At 38.0% G+C, this 18,741-nt stretch overlaps 2 protein-coding genes and 2 long non-coding RNA genes across 6 annotated transcripts; 2 read left to right on the top strand and 2 right to left on the bottom strand.

Annotated features, from left to right (window-relative positions):
- The first annotated feature begins 3,749 nt into the window (after positions 1-3,749).
- On the top strand, positions 3,750-8,288 carry LOC125561299. The gene is made up of 2 exons (XR_007307331.1): positions 3,750-3,993; positions 7,479-8,288. It is a non-coding gene; the product is annotated as an uncharacterized LOC125561299 (long non-coding RNA).
- LOC5512749 (lysophosphatidic acid phosphatase type 6) lies at positions 4,235-10,207 on the bottom strand. 3 transcript variants are annotated; one of them, XM_001633041.3, is made up of 10 exons: positions 9,820-10,207; positions 8,764-8,894; positions 8,134-8,216; positions 7,468-7,694; positions 6,896-7,011; positions 6,445-6,525; positions 5,963-6,098; positions 5,678-5,716; positions 5,551-5,597; positions 4,235-5,410 (listed from the first exon to the last, which is right to left on the bottom strand). In XM_001633041.3, exons 1-10 carry the CDS (start codon positions 10,156-10,158, stop codon positions 5,305-5,307), a joined length of 1,305 nt encoding a protein of 434 aa, XP_001633091.2. In that variant the 5' UTR covers positions 10,159-10,207; the 3' UTR covers positions 4,235-5,304. The 3 variants fall into 3 exon arrangements, with proteins under 3 accessions (XP_001633091.2, XP_032238129.2, XP_032238130.2); XM_032382238.2 differs by having other exon boundaries at positions 9,805-10,206; XM_032382239.2 differs by lacking the exon at positions 6,445-6,525 and having other exon boundaries at positions 9,805-10,206.
- A 1,607-nt stretch (positions 10,208-11,814) lies between these two features.
- On the top strand, positions 11,815-16,298 carry LOC125561333. Its single transcript, XM_048725479.1, has 10 exons — positions 11,815-13,074; positions 13,431-13,674; positions 13,975-14,110; positions 14,208-14,371; positions 14,455-14,534; positions 14,605-14,845; positions 15,070-15,312; positions 15,402-15,473; positions 15,576-15,726; positions 15,807-16,298. Exons 1-10 carry the CDS (start codon positions 12,671-12,673, stop codon positions 16,010-16,012), a joined length of 1,941 nt encoding a protein of 646 aa, XP_048581436.1. The 5' UTR covers positions 11,815-12,670; the 3' UTR covers positions 16,013-16,298.
- Positions 16,299-16,550: 252 nt separating this feature from the next.
- LOC125561334 lies at positions 16,551-17,167 on the bottom strand. Its single transcript, XR_007307373.1, has 2 exons — positions 16,889-17,167; positions 16,551-16,742 (listed from the first exon to the last, which is right to left on the bottom strand). It is a non-coding gene; the product is annotated as an uncharacterized LOC125561334 (long non-coding RNA).
- Positions 17,168-18,741: the final 1,574 nt, after the last annotated feature.

The following is an 18,741-nucleotide window of genomic DNA, read 5'->3' as shown; positions in this document are numbered from 1 at the left end:
CCCCCCTTAGCAACCCCTTGGAGATTTCTCCATAGAACTTGGTCCACCCCACCTATTTTTTCGATGCCCACCCTCCTTAGCAACCCTATGGAGATTTCTCCGTAGAACTTGGTCCACCCCAACTATTTTTTCGATGCCCACCCCCCTTAGCAACCCCTTGGAGATTTCTCCGTAGAACTTGGTCCACCCCAACTATTTTTTCGATGTCCACCTCCCTTAGCAACCCCTTGGAGATTTCTCCGTAGAACTTGGTCCACCCCACCTATTTTTTCGATGTCCACCTCCCTTAGCAACCCCTTGGAGATTTCTCCGTAGAACTTGGTCCACCCCACCTATTTTTTCGATGCCCACCCTCCTTAGCAACCCTATGGAGATTTCTCCGTAGAACTTGGTCCACCCCACCTATTTTTTCGATGCCCATCCCCCTTAGCAACCCCTTGGAGATTTCTCCGTAGAACTTGGTCCACCCCACCTATTTTTTCGATGCCCACCCCCCTTAGCAACCCCTTGGAGATTTCTCCGTAGAACTTGGTCCACCCCAACTATTTTTTCGGTGCCCCCGTCTTTATTTGGCCGGTTAAAATCACCCCCAAAAACAGGAAAGCTTGAAAGAGGAAACGCCCTTTGTCGATGGCGCCAAGCATTTGTTGGACACTACAATAAACTGACAATTTGTCAGTTATGCTATGGATAAAAGCCGCATGTCTATTCCATTTCTAATGGTTTTTTTGATTTTGTTATTTCCAAAACTAAATCGCAAATCCATTTTTTTACTTTTTGGCCAAAATACATCCGAAAAAATCGCAAATGCATCAAACTCGCAAACATATCAAGAAAATTCAGCCAAAAATTGTCGTTTTTGCCAAACGCGGTCATTCCGAAATATAGGCGTTTCCAGATAGTGCTCCCAAAAAGCCAGAAAAGTGCTCCCATAAAAACCCAAAACCAGTCTTACAGTCTTAGCCTAGTTGAGATAATGTCTATATAAGACAACAAAACCTAGTAACTTGGGTTAAAAAAAGCTAGAAGTTGACTTGTTTACCCAAAAAGTGCTCTCTGATCAAAATAGTGCTCCCAAACCCAAATTGCGCAAAATAGTGCCTATCCATATAAGGAAACTAATATATTCCTTATTTGGAAAAGCTGCATGATTCTTGTCATTTTTAAGGTTGTCGTATCGCAGGGGCTCCGTAAACTTTATGACTTTTAATCAGAAGAGAAAATTAAACAGTGACTGTGACCATCTTTACTCTATAGAGAAAGCATCTAAAAACAAACTAAGATTCCTCAGTACCAGACCCCCAAAACGACAACGTTTTCTTTATATGAAAAAAAAAAAAAAGTCAAGGATCGAGTTATCTTTAGGTGGCCATGCATGCCTAATAGCTAGTTGAACCCAAATAAACGCTTGGGCAGACAATTTTATGTGTCCTTCCAAAAATTAGGACACTCTCCATTTTGCAGAATATATTTAAAAGGTATGGGTTGCCTGTGTTGGGTGAGCAAAGGCTGTGCTTATAACGGGTAGCTTAGCCCACCTCCCCCCAGTCCCCATACCCCATCATATTAACTTTATTAGAGGGGGGGGGGGGGCTAGAAATAAAAAAATTACATCACTATATTCATAGTGTGATAGTATTTCCAAGCTCTTTCATGTTTTCATCAAAAGCTTCTTGACTGTTTCATCAGAATCAATAAATTTCTGTTGCTATATGTTGCAGTCACCAACAATGCTCAATGGCGAAAACTGCAAATTAGTAATTTATTAAAAGTACAGATCACCTGTGAGTATATGAGCGGTAGTATTACATTAAAGCGGCGATTTTTCTTACATTAAGCGTTAGTGTTACATTAAGCGGCGATTTTTATTACATTAAGCGTTAGTGTTACATTAAGCGGTGATTTTTCTTACATTAAGCGTTAGTGTTACATTAAAGCCGAGGATACGCGCATAAGACAAAAGAAAGAGGGAGAAAAGAAGCCCTGGGTAACTGCTCTGTAAGTGGCTGTTTTTTCCCTTTTTTCTTTCTTCTTCGAGCCTAGTTCTGCTAACGGTCTCCGCGTCAACCTGGGTCCTCGAGGATAAGTTCTAAAAGCAAATATAATATTAAAGCATAAATAATAAATAAATAAAAACCGTGAAAAAATAATATCTAATGAAAGAAACATTGTTTGACAACCAAGCTTGGAAGGTGTCATCGATGACGTCACTAAAAGCAAAAATATTCCGATGTCATTAGGAACAAAATATTCATATCTCATGAACGAAACGAAACATTGTATTGACAACCAAACTTTGGTATGTCACGTGTCAAGGGGGGTGCAACAATATGGTCTGGTGATTTGTGAAGTCATCAATAACGCACTTTTTTTTTATATATTTCATGAAAGCAACATCTTATAACAGCCAAACTCGGTAAGTGTCAAGGAGAGTTCAACAGGGTGGTCACGTGATGTGGTGTAAAAAAAATCTCAAAGCGTGATTTAAAACAAACAAAATATTCATATCTCATGAAAGAAGCATCGTATGACAACTAAAGTTGTTATGTGTTATGTCACTGGTGGTAGGAGAAGGGGGTGCAACAAGATGCTCACGTGATCTGTAAAACCATGACATCACCAAATGCAAAAATATCCACATTTCATGATCGAAACATCTCCAGAAAACAAGACTTAGATGTCGTGAAGGTGTCATAGGGGAGGGGTCAGTACGCAGCTCTTACAAGCTGAAATTTGATTGGTCAAATGTACAATATCCGCACCTCGACACAAAGAACGAGAAGAATAGAGACAAAAGAACTCCTTTGTAGAACAAAGATAATAGGAGACAAAGCAGCTGCGTACTTACTCAGGGGGAGAGCAGGAGTCACCTGATGTGTGACGTAAGAGATGACATCATTAAAATCTCAATAACTAATGGTAGAAACAGACAACAAAACGCTATACACAATATTACATGTAGTTCAAGGAGATAGTCACGTGATGTGTGACGTCATCGGTAGCGTCGCAAACAGTCGAATACTTTCTATTGAAATAATTGAGCGAAAATAGGCAAAGTTTTGGTTTGGAACTACTCTCGTGGGCAATGCATAAATAAATCTAAATATATCTTGTTCTCAGGTACCCTGGGTACCAGAGGCTCCGAGCTTCGCGGCGAGAACGATTTGAGCGAAGGGAAAAACGTTTTAGCCGCGAAGCTTGGAGCCTCTGGTACCCAAGGTAGTTCTCAGGCGGTAATCTGTCTCGATGATGTCATGATAAAAACCTTATTGCGCACGCATGAGACCAATTTTCAAGCAGATGCTTTAAGAGACGGTGGTGGGCGAAATCCTAAATTCCATGTAGACGACATTTCTTTTACTCTTTATTATTGTTTTATCGACGGTCTCCTTTGTTCCTAGGTCCTGATTTGCAAATGACTGGCTTAGATGATAATAACATTCATACTGTCACACCATCTCCATCCATCCTGCTTATTATAATTAAAACGTTACTGTATCGCTACAGGAGTCGCTATATTTACATTTTTACTGTATTTTTATTTTGTTGCAAATATTTACTTTTTTTTTATCTATGTAGTTGCACCCTGGCTCAATTTTTTAATTCCCAAGTCGCTCTCTTTGATTTTCGCGGGTGGGTATTTTCCTCGAAAATCAGTAAAAAAAAATCAGTCACGCGGAAGCCAATTTCTAAAAAGCTGGCCAGCGGACTTTGAGAAAGTCTATACTTTTCTCTACCACGTCAGACATTTCTACGGCTAATGAATTCCAGCCAAATTTTATGCGCGAACAAGCTCTCTTTGATTTTGTATATGAGCGAATTCAATCGTATATGAGCGAATTCAATCGATGGCGATCTCCAGTATCGGGCGAATCAGACGTCTAGATATCAGTTATATCGCTGCCGCGGCAGCAGACCTGGCTATTTTCAGCCAGCGATAGAATTCGCTGGTACGAACATATAAAAACGCCTAGTGTGTCGTGGACTTAAAAGGTGAGCCTAGCACAAGAAAAATAACCGCGGAAAAATCGCTGGTGACCGAAGACTCAAAAGGGACGGGAGACAGAGGGAGCATGGTTCGAGTTATGAGAAGGATTTCCCTGGCACGCCATCCATCCAGTCTATCCGCTATAATCTACAGATGACGTCATAGCGTGTCATTAACATAAAGCACAAAACGAGACGAAGGGGATGTCATTTGGGGATTTTTAGGGGAGAGCCGAACAAAAAGAGATCTATTTGTTGTTTGTTTATCATAGTAAAATCCACATAGTTGTATAAGAATAATCTTTAACTTTTAACGCCACCAAATGCGAAGACCACGTTATAGTAGAAAACTATTTAAAACAGCACAATTTCATATACAATATTGAAAAAAGCATCATATATTAGAAATTGGACAATATTTTAAACATTCGGATAATGTTAAGAATCGTCTGATTATTTACAAAAAGATCTTCTCTACACTAACAGAAAATACAAAACAAACAGACAACTCCATGACACACTAAAGAAAAAAAAAAAAACTAAGAAATTATTAATACATCTATAGCTTTCCAAAAAAAAATACATCAAATATTAACAGATTACCAATTCATACAATTTCTTTCCTAAAATAGATATATTTCCATTATACTCCTAATGTACTCCTAATCATCAAATAACTCCACCAATGTTTTCATTCAATTAGATTATCAAACATTACCAATTTTCATTAAGTGAGATTATCAAAGATCTCCAGCAACTTTCATTCAGTAAGATTATCAAAGATCTCCACCAACTTTCATTCAGTAAGATTATCAAAGATCTCCACCAACTTTCATTCAGTAAGATTATCAAAGATCACCACCAATGTTAATTCAGTTAGATGATCAAAGTCTCCACCAATTTTAATTCAGTAAGATTACCAAAGACCTCCATAAATTTTAAATCAGTAAGATTATCAAAGATCTCAGTACCAATTTTCATTTAGTTAGATTATCAAAGGTCTCCACCAATTTTAATTCAGTAAGAGTATCAAAGACCTCGATCAATTTTAATTTAGTAAGAGTATCAAAGACCTCCATCAATTTTAATTCAGTAAAATTATCAAAGATCTCCACCAACTTTCATTCACTAAGGTTATCAAAGCTTTCCAGCAATTTCCATTCAGTTAGATTATCAAAGATCTCCACCACTTTTCATTCAGTTAGATTATCAAAGATCTCCACCAATTTTCATTCAGTTAGATTATCAAACATCTCCACCAATTTCCATTCAGTTAGATTATCAAAGATCTCCACCAATTTTCATTTAGTTAGAATATCAAACATCTCCACCGATTTTGATAATGGTTTCACTATCTTTATCTTCATAAATGCACTGCGATTGCCAGTCATTTGTCATTTGTGGAGCGAGAAGGGCTTTGAACCTGTGGTAGAAACATCAACAATCAAATTAACAATAATATGGGCATTAGGAGCCAGATAAAAGGTAAAACTTTACTTAAGAACAAGGAATTGTCTCTATTCCTGATGCTAAGCAAATAATATTTGGTCAAGTTCAACTCACTTTTCAAAAGGACATAAGTCTGTGTTGTTTCCTGGAAGATGCTGTGCCTGATGAGAATAAGAAAAGAGATGTCTTATATCCTTATAAAGAAAGTCAATTGACAAAAGGCATGGATAATGCATTGTACCTTTCCTTGGTAGAGAACTTTGACAAAATACTTGTTATCCTCCAAAAAGAAAGGGAAAACATATGCGAAGAGTGAGCAAGTATGTTATTCAAACAGTATCATCAATGACAAAACTACATAAAATACAAGGTTTCAATTTTCTCCCTGGAATGACAAGCATGTGTTTTCTTCAAAAGGGTAAAGCTCTATTGAATTTAAGGAAAAAATTCTTGGATTCTTGGATCATGTCTTGCAATGTTAATTTTGTGCTATACAATACTATTTCATCTCACAAATTGACTGTACCTGATTTCGGTAGAGCTCAAATGCCACTTCAGAAGCAAAGTCTGGCCACTTGTTATCAAAAACTCCCAGTGCAGTCAGAAGACAAGATATGGATGTGTCGTGAACAGAATAAAGACACATTTTGTGTTGAGCAGGACTGCAAGAAGAAATAATAAATTAGGAAAAATATTGGGGCTGAAAGGTCAATCAATAAACCATGCATATCACAGTTCACACAAAACAATTCCCTGTGTGCAACCATCCATTTTATGCAAACAGAATTTTTTTATTGGATTGTTTGTTCACAATTCCTGTGCTGTTCTCCAAAGTTGACAGTCTTGAAAAAGTACAAAGCTATAATAATATATTTAATTATGTTTTTATAAAAGATATTATTGTTTAGACTCTGGTGAGAATCAATTAACAACCCAAAATCAAAATATCCCAACTAAAGTCATGACAGGACCTGGGTTAAGTAGTCTTGATAAATAGAAGAGAAATACCTGATGCCATTTATCTTGTCATTCATCCTAGTAACGATTTCATCCAGGAATTTGCCAACACTAGCCTTAATGATGTCTTGTCTATAGAGGATCAGGATAGGATATACAATAAATGACAGGCCAGGAGAGGAATTATCTCAAGAGCAGACAGCGCAAGGATGCAACGGACCAAAAAAGACCAAAAAAGAATTGCTTGGGACTAATATTTTGGAAATCATGCATCCTATAGATTTAGCTCTTTGTCCATAACCAAACCCAAAGCACCTAACATTATTGGAAGAACAAGTTGGTAGGCACTGTGAAGTAGATTGCCAATGTTTCTTTTGCATTGTGGGCTAGCAAGTCCACTAGGTGGTGATGTTGGCACTGTTGGCATTGTGCTTTACATAGTGGTTCACTGGTAGAATTCTGTAAAAAGAATTAGCCATTTTCATACCACTAGCTATGTTACCTTGCAAAACGTTTCCCAAGATTCCCACACTGTACTACAACAAGCTCTTCAGTAGCATGTTGATCAATCATGTCCCAGTACTCATGCAGAATGGGGTCCACAAATAGACCATGTGCCTAAAGGAAAAAAATACAACACTCTTTTATCAATGAATTACAATACAGTTTTTCTTATGTTGAGGTCTTTCACGTTTCAGTTAGAAAAAGGTGCACTAAAGATTTTTCATAGATGTATGAAGTAGTTTTGGGTATACTATTTCAAGAATTATTATTGTGTGGCCTGCATTATTTTTTTTTTCATTTTTCCACTAGAATCCTTTGTTTATAAATGCCCTTCTTTGGTTTAATTTAGTGCAAGTGTGCCCATTAAGCACTTTTTTCTTTTTCCCTTTACTAATTGAAAGGACAAATAAACAAAGAAATAGTCAAATCAAGTTTTTTTTATTAATAGTCTATTCATTTTATTTATATTTACCAGGCTGCATGGCTTTAATATCTGCAACAAGCCATGAATATGCAAGTCAATTTTTCTAAAATTTCCAGCCCTGAGAAACATTAAGATGTGTACTCTACCTCTCTTGCAGACATTACATCTCTGAAGCACACAAAAAAGAAGTTCTTTGCTGTAATACCAAGATCATTCCTAATGGTGCTGTGGTCTTTAGCATATCCTTCTAGATTGATCTTCTGTATTGATGATGCCTGAATTTTACGAAGCCATCTAGTGAGCAATGGGCAGAAGGACATGTTTGGCAAGATTGTGTCCTCACGTTCATCTCTGGTTATAATATGCAGCACTCCTACAGGAACCACAAATACAGGAACCACAAATTACATATTTCATAATACACAAGTCCATATGGTATCTTCTACTGTAGTGTCAGATCAAGTCCCCCTCCTCCTTCAGACAGAAATTAAAAGAAACTGTATGGAGCTAAATTCCACAGTTACATTCCACACAATGTTTTATAATAATACACCCCTTCACTGCACAACTCCTTTAGATAATCCTGGGCTTGTGCCGATTCTAACAGGTGGTGGCTCTTAATGCTCTCAACTCTTTCAACACATGACAAAAAACTAGCTGCTAAGACACATTTCATATTTCTATTATCCAGCAAGTGGTGAACGCGAGCACCATGGAATGGAAAACCATAAATATTAGTTGTAAAATGTTATCCTACTTAATAGCATCTTCAACAAAGCATGCATAGAGAATGTGTTTAGATCTTTTCTTACTCTGGATATTTTCCTTTCCATATAGGCCTGCGACAACACACTTTGCGGACTTAATAGTGCGTGGTACGTTAGTAGAACGTATGCTAAAAAAGGAAGTGTTAAACAAAATGACAACATAAACATGGTGAATAAACAATTGCCTAACAAACTTCAAATGACAAGGCTATGCTCTTGAACATACAAGGCAGTTTATTTCATCCATTAAAATTGTCAATAAATCATAATGTCCACAAAGAATCTAGAGATTTTGACAACAAATGTATTGGTTCAGTCAACATTATTTATCAGTAGTTATTTTTTTTTATCTAGCAGTGAACCCAGAATAATCACACTCTTTTTTTATCATAACAACACAGTGCAACATATGGGAGGAGGTAACTTCTGTCAAATATCAGTGCTAGGCAGGCCTAGAAGTTTCCACCTTAGCCTCAAAGGATATATACGTGTTGCACTCATCTTGAGTCATCAAGAGTTTTTTTGATTTCTATTTTTATAATACCCATCTAAACAAACGAAAATAGGCAGCTTAGGGGTGGGTGTAGGGTGATTCCGCAGCCCCCAACAGCATAAAGAGCTGGAAGGTGCTTCATCTCAATGCCCCTTTCTATTTAATCCATTTTATATACTTACTAGACCTCATGTGGTGTAAAGACAGGGCTGAGTAACTTGATGTCGTCAACGTAACGCTTCTGAAGTGTTCTCCCAAGGTCAAAAGTCTGTTGTTGTCCAACCTTTGTGAGCTCTCCACATATACATCCCCCCTGGAAATTGAAATCATTATCATATTGTTAATCTTGATCAGTCATAAAATCATTGATTAACTCTACCTACAAAAAAAAACTATGAGCTGCCTTGCATGCAATTTCGATAACCATCACAAACCTGAGCAATTTGTGACACCCATCCCATATGCAATGTCATTTCCTAGCTTAGGTAAGCTTGCCTAGTCTTAAAATTCTAAATTATGGATAATTTCCTTGCCAGGACAGGGTGTTCCCTGAAAAACCTTTTTCTTAAGTGCCAATCTCAGGGAGTAAATTATCCTGTGTACAGCGTTTATAGAAAATGCCAAACCCAATAAATCTATTCAAAAGACAGTGCTTGGGTATTCCCAGCAAAGATTACTTGTTTTGGAATAGATATGAGCTGAATTCAACTAGAAACATAGGGTCATTTCGGACTGCGAGACCATTAGTTTTTTTTAGGACCTCATCCGGCTGCCGGATCGTTAGTCACTGCGAACTTTTATTGCTTTAAACTCGTAAAATTGAGCTTCTTGGGAAGAAAAAAAACGCCACAGATGGATACATTTACATCCCAACTAAGTTTATTTCATGAATTAGAGCATGAAGATATAACTTATAGATGTTTTTTTTTTGCGTGATTCATATGCCCTTTGAAATCCTTTACTGACGCAGTATAAAAATATATAAGTATCAAGTATATCCATATATAATCAATATATAAGTATAAGTATCAAAATATTTGTGAGAACGTAATTTTTGAAGTTGCAGCTGTCTTAATTTTATAAAAGCAATAGAATGTGTTTAGTTATTTGTTATGGCATTTTATTTTTCTCGGTGTCCCTGATATCGAAAGAATCGCGTGTTCTGATAGGCCCTCAGCAGAGGTTCGGTATCTTACGATCAGGACCCAGATATCGTACTATACCTTTAACTTTTTTACTTTTTTGATATTAGGTGAATACTCCGGCTGATTTCCGCCGTCTATATTTCGGACCCGGAACTCGATCATTGTTTGCGGCAGATCGCCCATAATCACATCCTTGTCCCAAGTAACGTCATCAATTCCTTTCCCCCGTCCGACCATCTCTGGAAGCCTGTAAACCGGAGTTCTCGCGCCATGCCTGAAGGCAATTTGTGCATGAACAAGCTCATAGCTACATTTTTCAGATGCGAAAGTTGTAAACCTACTGCTTTGTATCTTTCGAAAAGCTTGCACCGTGCATAAAGTTCCTAGAGTGAGCCCGCCGATGTTACACACAAGCTTCCAGCGAGCGGCCATTTTCTTTTTGAATATGCTGTTGTCATGCACAGCGGTTTTTAATTTGCGCGCGACACGAAGTGTACCGAAAGGCTAACCGAGATTGTTTTCATTCATTGACTTCATTAACTTCACAAAACTTCTCGGCACATTTCGCGCTGTCTGCTAGCAGGCTCTTATTCGGGGTTATTCGGAAATGATTTGAGAATCCTGTGGCACGCGCTCAGGTGCGCGGGGCTCCCCATAAGATTCCCAATAATCCCGTTGGTTAAAAAAAACCCCTTCATATATAAAGAAACATCCTCTCAGAAAAATGGGGGCCCTCCCCTTCCACCGCCCCTGCTCGAGCCATTATATCAGTATTGTTTCATGCCCTCACGGGAGATCTAAATAAAACCTTTAACGATTCTTTTATACACTCTTTTTCACATAAGAACGTCTAATTTTCAAATGAAGCTGGCCCGTTTTTATTTTTGGTGCATTTTAAGGCTAAACAAGAGAGCTCTCTTGGCAGCGGCGTAGCCAGGATTTTTAGCAAGAGGGGGATCAAAAGGCCCTTTCAAGGCATTTTCTCCTATATTTTATATAATGTCTCATACATTTTGTATTCTTTGCTGGTAGAAGGGGGGGCACGGGCCACCAGGCTACGCCCCTGCTTGGGCTGAATATGTTCTTGACGATGTTCTTATTTAAGTGTATATAGAAATATAATACCCAATGAATTATTAGGAAGAGAATTACACAAATGATCAATAGCAATAATAAATAAGGGTGTTATTATGAGCACAATGATTCTGCATTAGAACGCATCAGGCGGGCACCAGGGCTAAAAAAGCAATATTTTTCTGATATCTGACATCTGAGCCTCGGCATGTTCTTAGCATGTTCTTAAAATTTGGTGAAATCTTAGACTGGACGTTCTTATAAAAACGTTTCTTATATAAAAAAAAGTGTATCCATTTAATTTCGGCGAGATCCGCTCGGTCTTAATTTTTCGCGAATTTTTGGAAAGCAAAAACGCGAATTTAAAAGCGCTAAAATTAAGCAGAGTGTTGTATTGTTAAGACCAAAAATGCACCACATAAAATGTGTGTGTTCACCTTGAATTTTGTCTGTTATATTTACTCGTCATACGCTAACCATCCAGGCATCTGAACCCCATTCGTGCTTTCTTAAACCTCAAATAAACGTAAGCCCATCAAGTTATCAATTTCATGGCAAAAATATAAGGGAACGAAATTAATCATGTAATTGCTCATGGTATTTTTCCTGCATATCGATGTGGTTCTACTATTATCCTTTCAATATCTATATACATTAAAAATCCATTTTTTCCCATTTTGTCAAACCTCAGTGCTTTGTGTAATTATTACCTCTTCTAAAAACAAATAAACGCACTATACAAATTAACTTTCAGCCAGTCCCTTAGCAGCCAATGCAAGCTATACTGGTATCTATTTCCTAATGTTTTTAATTACTCCAAGAGACATCATCTTTCATCCTCCATAATGATAAAATTATTGTTTTTTTAACGGCTGGTCTCTAAAACAGTTGATTCATTGTCTTTGTATCAAACCAGAGGGTTAGGGAGTGGTCATTAAATACTCTGAGGGGGTAGGGGGATATTGAGAGGGGGTCCTTAAATGTTTAACAATGCAAATACAAACGAGCCATCTATGCATGGCCAGAAATATTGAACCACGCGCATGCGCGCTAATAACCAGAAGTTGAACTAACGGCTTTCAAGAAACAACGAAGTTTGTTAAGAAATTACTTACGCGTAACCCTAAAACGAATTTTTAACCGTATCCGAATGTGAAAATGAAAAAACCTGCATCGGAATCGTATTTTTCAAAGATTTAACATAACAGATATAGAATAATGTTCGACACATAATGAAAAAATAGTTCGGTTTTGTAGGTTTTAAAAATAGCGTTTTCATTGTGTTGTTCGCTAAATGCATCTGAATAAAATAACGTAAATTTGTCTCAGACACCCTTGAAATAAAACCTAGCACTCAGTAATAACATCTCTTGGCTCAAAACCTGCATCGGAATCATAATAAAGACATGTTTACCTTGAGTCTTCATCGAGAAGATTGTCTTTACCGCTTCATCGTAATTCGGTTTTTGCGATATAAAACGCATGATCTCCCTTGAAGTTTTGTTCGTAGTTTCCTGGCATTCGAATGATAAATCGAACGTTTGTCGAGAAAGTTGAAGCATTTTATCGCGCGCCTTCTCTTTGAAAACTGGCTGTTGATGTTGCTACGAATTGTCTAAGACTGCCGGGAGCCCTGTATTGCTAAAGGCCGTTCCTCTCCAGGCTTTATCTGTCAATCATTTTGAAATTTAGCGGGAATTTCATTGGCGGGTAGTTCATGAATGAAGTTGTAGTTTCATCGTAGTACGCGCGAAGTAAAAAAATACTACGCAATGTTTACAGTTTATAATGACTGAGTAATCAAAGAAATGGCGACGTAACGAGAAAACAAAAACACCAGTCCGGTAGGTTTTCATCCTGGCAACACACTATGTCGGATATATTACAAAGGACGGATCCATTCTTTGAGTTTTTACTGACGGAAAGTGACTCCAGGTACGAGCACAAGCAACGCCTTGCAGAAAACGATGTAATCGGTTATATAACTTTGCCGCGACCCCTCCTTGCTGGCTGGTATTTAATCAAAACGAAGGACATTCGGTACATCGACCTGCTAAACAAGTCTATAGAGGCCACTCTGAAGATCAGCTCAGAAAGCGTCTTACTTGAAAAAAGATTGGACGATCTATGCAGGAGAAGTTCGGCACAGAAAAAGAAACTAAACGTACGGGGATCGGTGAAACAGCGCTTGGACTTTTGCACCAGCGCTTGCAAAGTCCGACTCTTGAGGAAAGAAGTTGTAGAAATAAAGGATTTGGTGGAAGAACGAGTCGAGGAAACTTCTTCCATTGCAGAACGTGATGAACTAGTTACAGCCTTGAAACAAGAGGTGCAACGGCTCAAGGGTAATAATGACTCCTTGAGACAGCAAATTAGGCACTTGAAGAGGGAAACATGCGATGCAAATGTGGGGACTCCCATCCCTGAATTAAAGACCGAACAAAGTAAAAACCGAAAAATAAAAATACTAAAAAAAAAGCAGAGAAAGCACTTGCATTTGTAGAATTGTTTGGCTTAGAGCTTGATTTTCTCCAAGTAACTGACTCTGTCAATGAGAAAAACTACAATCTGGACTTGTCAACAGCATGTCAAGGTGGATCCAAAACAACAGGCCAGAATGCCCAATACCTGTCACTTAATGAAAAGAACAAAGCCACTGTAGAAAGTGTTCTATTTTTGATGGACAAATTTGGTGTTGGGGATGATTTTATCCAAAAGGTGTCAAGAATAGTTGATGGCTTCCCTAGAGGCTATATCATAAAACAGTGTCGCTCAGAGCTCAATAAACAGTGCAACATCAGGCCCACTCCAGGACAAGTTCCAGGAGCCCAGTTCTCTTTCAAGGAGAGACTGGTAGAGCAAATCAAGAGTCTGGTGAGTTGTTAGTAATTTGAATCAGGATTTATGTACAAAAATGTATTAAGAAATGATACCCCCCCCCCACACACACACACCCCAGGAAACAACAATGCAACAACAAATCACACCCCAGAAAACATCAATGCAACAACAAATCTTGATTTGTACATACAGTACAGTAATGATATTTACAAAAATAAGCATATGCACTCATGATATTTACTAGATAATCTGGTTGCTGGAAATATAGACTGCCTGCTATTAATCATAAATACCCAAGTTAAAATAGAAGTGGTATCCCATTTCTTTTAACAGAGAGCAAGTGGTATGGTTACAGACCATGTCAGGATAAAGCTCAGTGGTGACGGGGCCAGAATGAGCCGCTCCTCAAATTTCACCCTTTTTAGCTTTGCAATACTGAATGCACCTGATGATCTGCTTTCCTCGAAAGGTATGTGTACCTCATTTATATGCTATATCTCTGGCTATACATGGGACAAGGCTATACATTCCAATGTTTCTTATACCATCTTACAAATACATTTGAGGTACACACACAGTGGCAGTTATCAATGGTCCAGAGAAGTATGAGACAATAGCAGAGAGCTTGAAAGATGTTCTTGAAGAAATTGATGCAGTGCAAGATGATAGCTATGTAGAACTTGATGGCAAGAAGATAAATGTAGAGTTCTTTCTGGGCGGAGACTATAAGGTAACAGTCGTCTACAGGTTCTTAGCAGAATGTGACATTTAAAAAAGAAAAACTAATCTAGTAATTTGTTTCTTTTTTTTCAGTTCCTCTTACAAACAATGGGTTTGAGTGCTGCAAACTCAGCATATGCTTGTCTTTGGTGCAAAGTTCACAAGAAAGACAGGTAAAAATTGTTAAGAATACTAGGTCTAAGTGACCTACAATACAAGGTAACTATTTTGTAATTTCCCCAGAGGTGATATGAGCAAGGATGATGAGTATTATGAGAAGGACCCACTACGCAGGACCCTACAGGATATTATTGAGTGTGGAAAAAGAAAGAAGGGAGAGAATTACTGCTGTGTAAATAAACCCCTATTCAACATTGAACCTGACCACATACTAATAGATGAGCTCCACTTAATGCTGAGGGTGACAGACATCCTGATAGATAATGCAATAGAAGATGCAATGCAGTGGGATGAAAAGGAAAAGGTCAATACAATCTACCTGATAATATACTTTTTATGACAAATAAAGCACTTATATAGGACATGAATGACTGTCCATGTACAATTACTATAAGAAGTGGAAAAACTGTTAGCAATGGAATTGTAGTATGTTGTAGTAAAGTTTAAAAATGTAAAGTGCCACTGGGCTTTAGGAAATGCCACTACAAAAAAGTTTACTCATAGCAGAAATTTTTTTTTATATTTCAGATCAGTAAAAGATCAAACAAAGGAAGCACAAGCCATCTGAGTCAATTAGTACAAACTATACGGTTGTGTGGGGTATCATTTCAAGTGTGGGAGAAGCTTAATGCAGATGGTAGGGGAAGTGGTACCTATGACTTCACAAGTTTGATGGGTAGCGATAGAAAGAAACTTCTGAAAAAGCTCCCAGAGAAGCTCATTGGTGTCCCACAGCCATCTACAGCTGCTAGGGTTGCAGAAATCTGGAAGGTGAATTTAGCATAATTATGCTGAAATCATTCTCACTGAAAATTAAAAAGTAAGCTATAGAGATATAAATTGTATTTTCATGATTCCAGGATTTCCACCATTTGTATTTTGATTGTGTTTCTAACTGGAAACCACCATCCATGGAAGTCTATCAAAAAGAGGTAAAGCTAGAAGTGTTTTATAAAAATTTAAAAAAACCAGTATGATCTTGATAGAATCTGACAAAACTATTATACCTGTTTTTTGTAACAAAAATTCCACAGGCTAAAGAATGGATAACCAAATTCGGTAGCCTTGGTGATGTGAGGCTTGGCTACAAAAAAGAGCGAGTGACATGCTACATGCATGTTGCAGCCTATCATGTTCCAGCCATGATAAGGCGCTATCAAAACCTGAAGCAGTTTAGTGGTCAAGGTGGGTAAATAATATTATTTTTTGTAAAAATCAAAAAGTGAAAAGTTTTGAAAGTTTGTTTACTATAAATACTTTTATAGGTCTGGAGAAAAATAATGATGATGCAAGAAGAGTGGTTTTGAGGAAATCTAACCACCTTGATGACCCCTGTGAGGTTCTGCAAGCAGAGTTTAGGTTGGGCAAGCTAAAGCACAGGGAGAAACTCCCTCGTCCCTATGTCAAACGAAATGCCCAATATTGGGAAGAGGAAATTAAGATAAAGCGAAGACGAGGGAACACAAATTAAGGCTCTACTAACTTTATTTGTCACCAAGTGCAACTTTAACGAAAGAAACTGTTACTTTCTCTTGAAAAGCCCTAGGTAATAAAACTGGCAGGGGTTGTCTGGAGTATTTCTTTGTTGTAAAGCTAACAAAGCTTCTAACCTTCATGGGATAAAATACTTTGATCCCCTGTCCATGCATGTCAGCCAGCTGATCCCAGCCCTTTGGAAAATATGTGGCAGGGAACTGATCTCTTTCGAGATAATGCCAATTGGAGTCATTAAAATTAAATAAATATCTAAAAACATCTCCCCTGAAATAAAAGGTTACTGGTAACCTTGACCTAGATTTCAAAAGCACTTCAACCTCAGCTCGAAAGACTGCGACATTGGAATAAAGGACACCTCCATCAGGCATAGGTGGGGAGTAGAACAAGCTGAAAGACAAATACACAAGAGGATTTAAGTAAAGCATCTGAAAATAATTCTGAGCTAGATTTTAGGCAATTTTCTATTGTGGATCTGTTACATATGCAACTTGCCTATTATTTATTATTCTGTAGTCTCAATTTTTTTTAAATTTGGAAACTAATAGGTGAAAAAAGCCCTAGTGGTAAATAGTAGGTCCGCATCCCAGTAGAGTTGAGCTTCTGAATCTTCTGACGTACCGGACAAACTCGGACGTCATGTTTTCGACAGGTTCCCATGTTGCATCGTAGGGAGAGAAGCCCTTCCATAAAACGAGGTATTCATGCTGATTATCAGAATGCAGAGTAGTATATTTTTATCTGCAATATCGTAAATAGCAAGAAGCCATCGGGGGCAACGGACCCCAACAAAAATACGATGACACGAGGCCGGGAGCGATGTGACCTGTAAGTTAAACTTTGTCAAACTCACCTTGCCTTCTGTGGTCTTGCGCTCTAAGACAAGCCGGTCAACTTCCCAAAGCCGACCTTTACCTTGAATTCGTTTCAAAGGTCGATCGCAAAAAAGATCAACGGAAGAGATCGAATTAAGCGTACGATAAAAACCCTTCTCTCGTCTAGCCGCCATTTTTTCACGGGTCTAAGACCCGTGATTTGTGGATTTCGGGAACCAATCAAATGCGCGCAAATACAATGGATATGCAAAATAGGAAAAGCTCGGCCCAACTCCCGTTTTGGTTCAATATTTCTGGCCATGGGGGGGAGGGGTATTTTCCAGCTGGCCGAGTTTGTAGCACACATAAATATTGAATTTGATCTTTATTAATTATAATAAATACTTACTTCCAGCTTTCAAATTATCTGCATAGAACATAGCAGCAGGATTTTACCGATACCGTTATGATCAACAGAAACGAATGAAATAAACTTTTCAAACAACATTTTTTGGGGGCTCTTCAAATGGCTGTCGATTTATTATTATTATTATTTTTTATTTCAATTTGGCCTCTGAAATAATCGTGTCTCGAGTCAACAGCCATGAGAAAAAAAATGCCTGCAGTAAGGCGGGGCCGCCCTAGTTTCGCTAGCGCTTTGGACCCATCCTCTACAGGACTGCGTCAAGTGTTTAGAAACATAAGAACAACTCTGCGTTGTTGTTGACTTTTTTAAAAGTTTTTATTCATTTTCATTCGTCGACGTAGACCACAAGGTCCGACGCACACTATCAGATGGATGGCTTTTTTCTTACATTTTTAAAAACATCTTGGACCGCTAACAAAAAGTGATTGTCTGGCAACACGCCGGTCATTGAAACAAAACGATCACTTTTATTCAGGACAAAATAAATAAGAAGAAATGTTCGATAAATGAGACCACATTATTCTCATCCTCTTGAAAAATTCTGCTCTCTGGTTGACACTGCCTCAACAGCGTCGTGTCGTCCAAGACCTGTCAAAAACACTACTTTGTGTCGAGTACCTCTCAAAAGCTTTCATTTTAACTCCTTTTCTGCGCCGAAGGTTATTACGTGGAGGGATGCCATGACGCATCAATATACTAATTGGGATTTTCTACATAACATACATCGTGACTATATAGTGTATCAATTTCTTCCGGACTTTTGATTAAGGGCGTTTTCTGGCTACGTGATGCAAAAGAATGCAAAAGCGCAAGATCAAAAGTGCAACACTTAATCGAGTGTGACCGCTATTCTCAGATACGAACTCCTGTGGTTTTTAAACCGATGCTAGATAGAGATCTGAAAGACACCAGCTAATAAATGAAACTGTGGTCCAAATTGCTACCAAATATTGACAGTGGTTTGAATGTTGAAGTGTCATTTTTCGTTTGTTAAACTATAGTTTTTCCTTGTATAAGCGTTTGTGTGCTGTAACATGTTTTTAAAGAGAGAGAGATAGAACTTTAAATTTGTGCGTGCAGATCTTTGCTCGTTTTAAATTTGTGTGTATGGAAAGCGGATATCAAACAATAAAACCTCCAATAAATGATAATTTTATTATAAGTTTTAATAACCCTTTTGGCTTTCGGGCCTTTATGCGGCTGCAATGTTATTCCGCTCCGTGTTCGCTTTTTTTTCTTATCACTTGTTTCACTCTATCGTATATAGGGTTGTAAACGAGGGGGTTGGGTCTTATGGCTAACAAGGGAACAGACGGGTTATTAAAAGCATGGATCTAGAGCATCAAGCGAAACAAAGTACTTCCGACTATTTCATTATTTTATTCCACCGAAGTTTTATTAAATCCAGGGGAATAAATTGCTTGAAATCTGTAGTCTCTTGCAAATGGAGACGGATGTAGAATG

This window comes from Nematostella vectensis, chromosome 3, assembly GCF_932526225.1.
Source record: "Nematostella vectensis chromosome 3, jaNemVect1.1, whole genome shotgun sequence".
NCBI classification, from domain to species: domain Eukaryota; kingdom Metazoa; phylum Cnidaria; class Anthozoa; order Actiniaria; family Edwardsiidae; genus Nematostella; species Nematostella vectensis.
Note: the sequence above shows the minus strand (reverse complement) of the source record. Positions and strands in the feature narration are given on the sequence as shown.

Bases quoted from the DNA above. Each gene is read 5' to 3' on its own strand.
- LOC5512749 (XM_032382238.2), bottom strand. From the start codon at position 10,158: ATGGCCGCTCGCTGGAAGCTTGTGTGTAACATCGGCGGGCTCACTCTA. The intron at 7,695-8,133 runs GTAAGAAAAGAT...TGGTTCCTGTAG, and splicing joins TGGAAAGGAAAATATCCAGA to GAGTGCTGCATATTATAACC. The intron at 5,598-5,677 runs GTACAATGCATT...TATTCTCATCAG, and splicing joins AAGTTCTCTACCAAGGAAAG to GCACAGCATCTTCCAGGAAA.
- LOC125561333 (XM_048725479.1), top strand. From the start codon at position 12,671: ATGTCGGATATATTACAAAGGACGGATCCATTCTTTGAGTTTTTACTG. The intron at 13,075-13,430 runs GGAAACTTCTTC...TGCCCAATACCT, and splicing joins TTGGTGGAAGAACGAGTCGA to GTCACTTAATGAAAAGAACA. The intron at 14,111-14,207 runs GTATGTGTACCT...AATACATTTGAG, and splicing joins TGATCTGCTTTCCTCGAAAG to GTACACACACAGTGGCAGTT.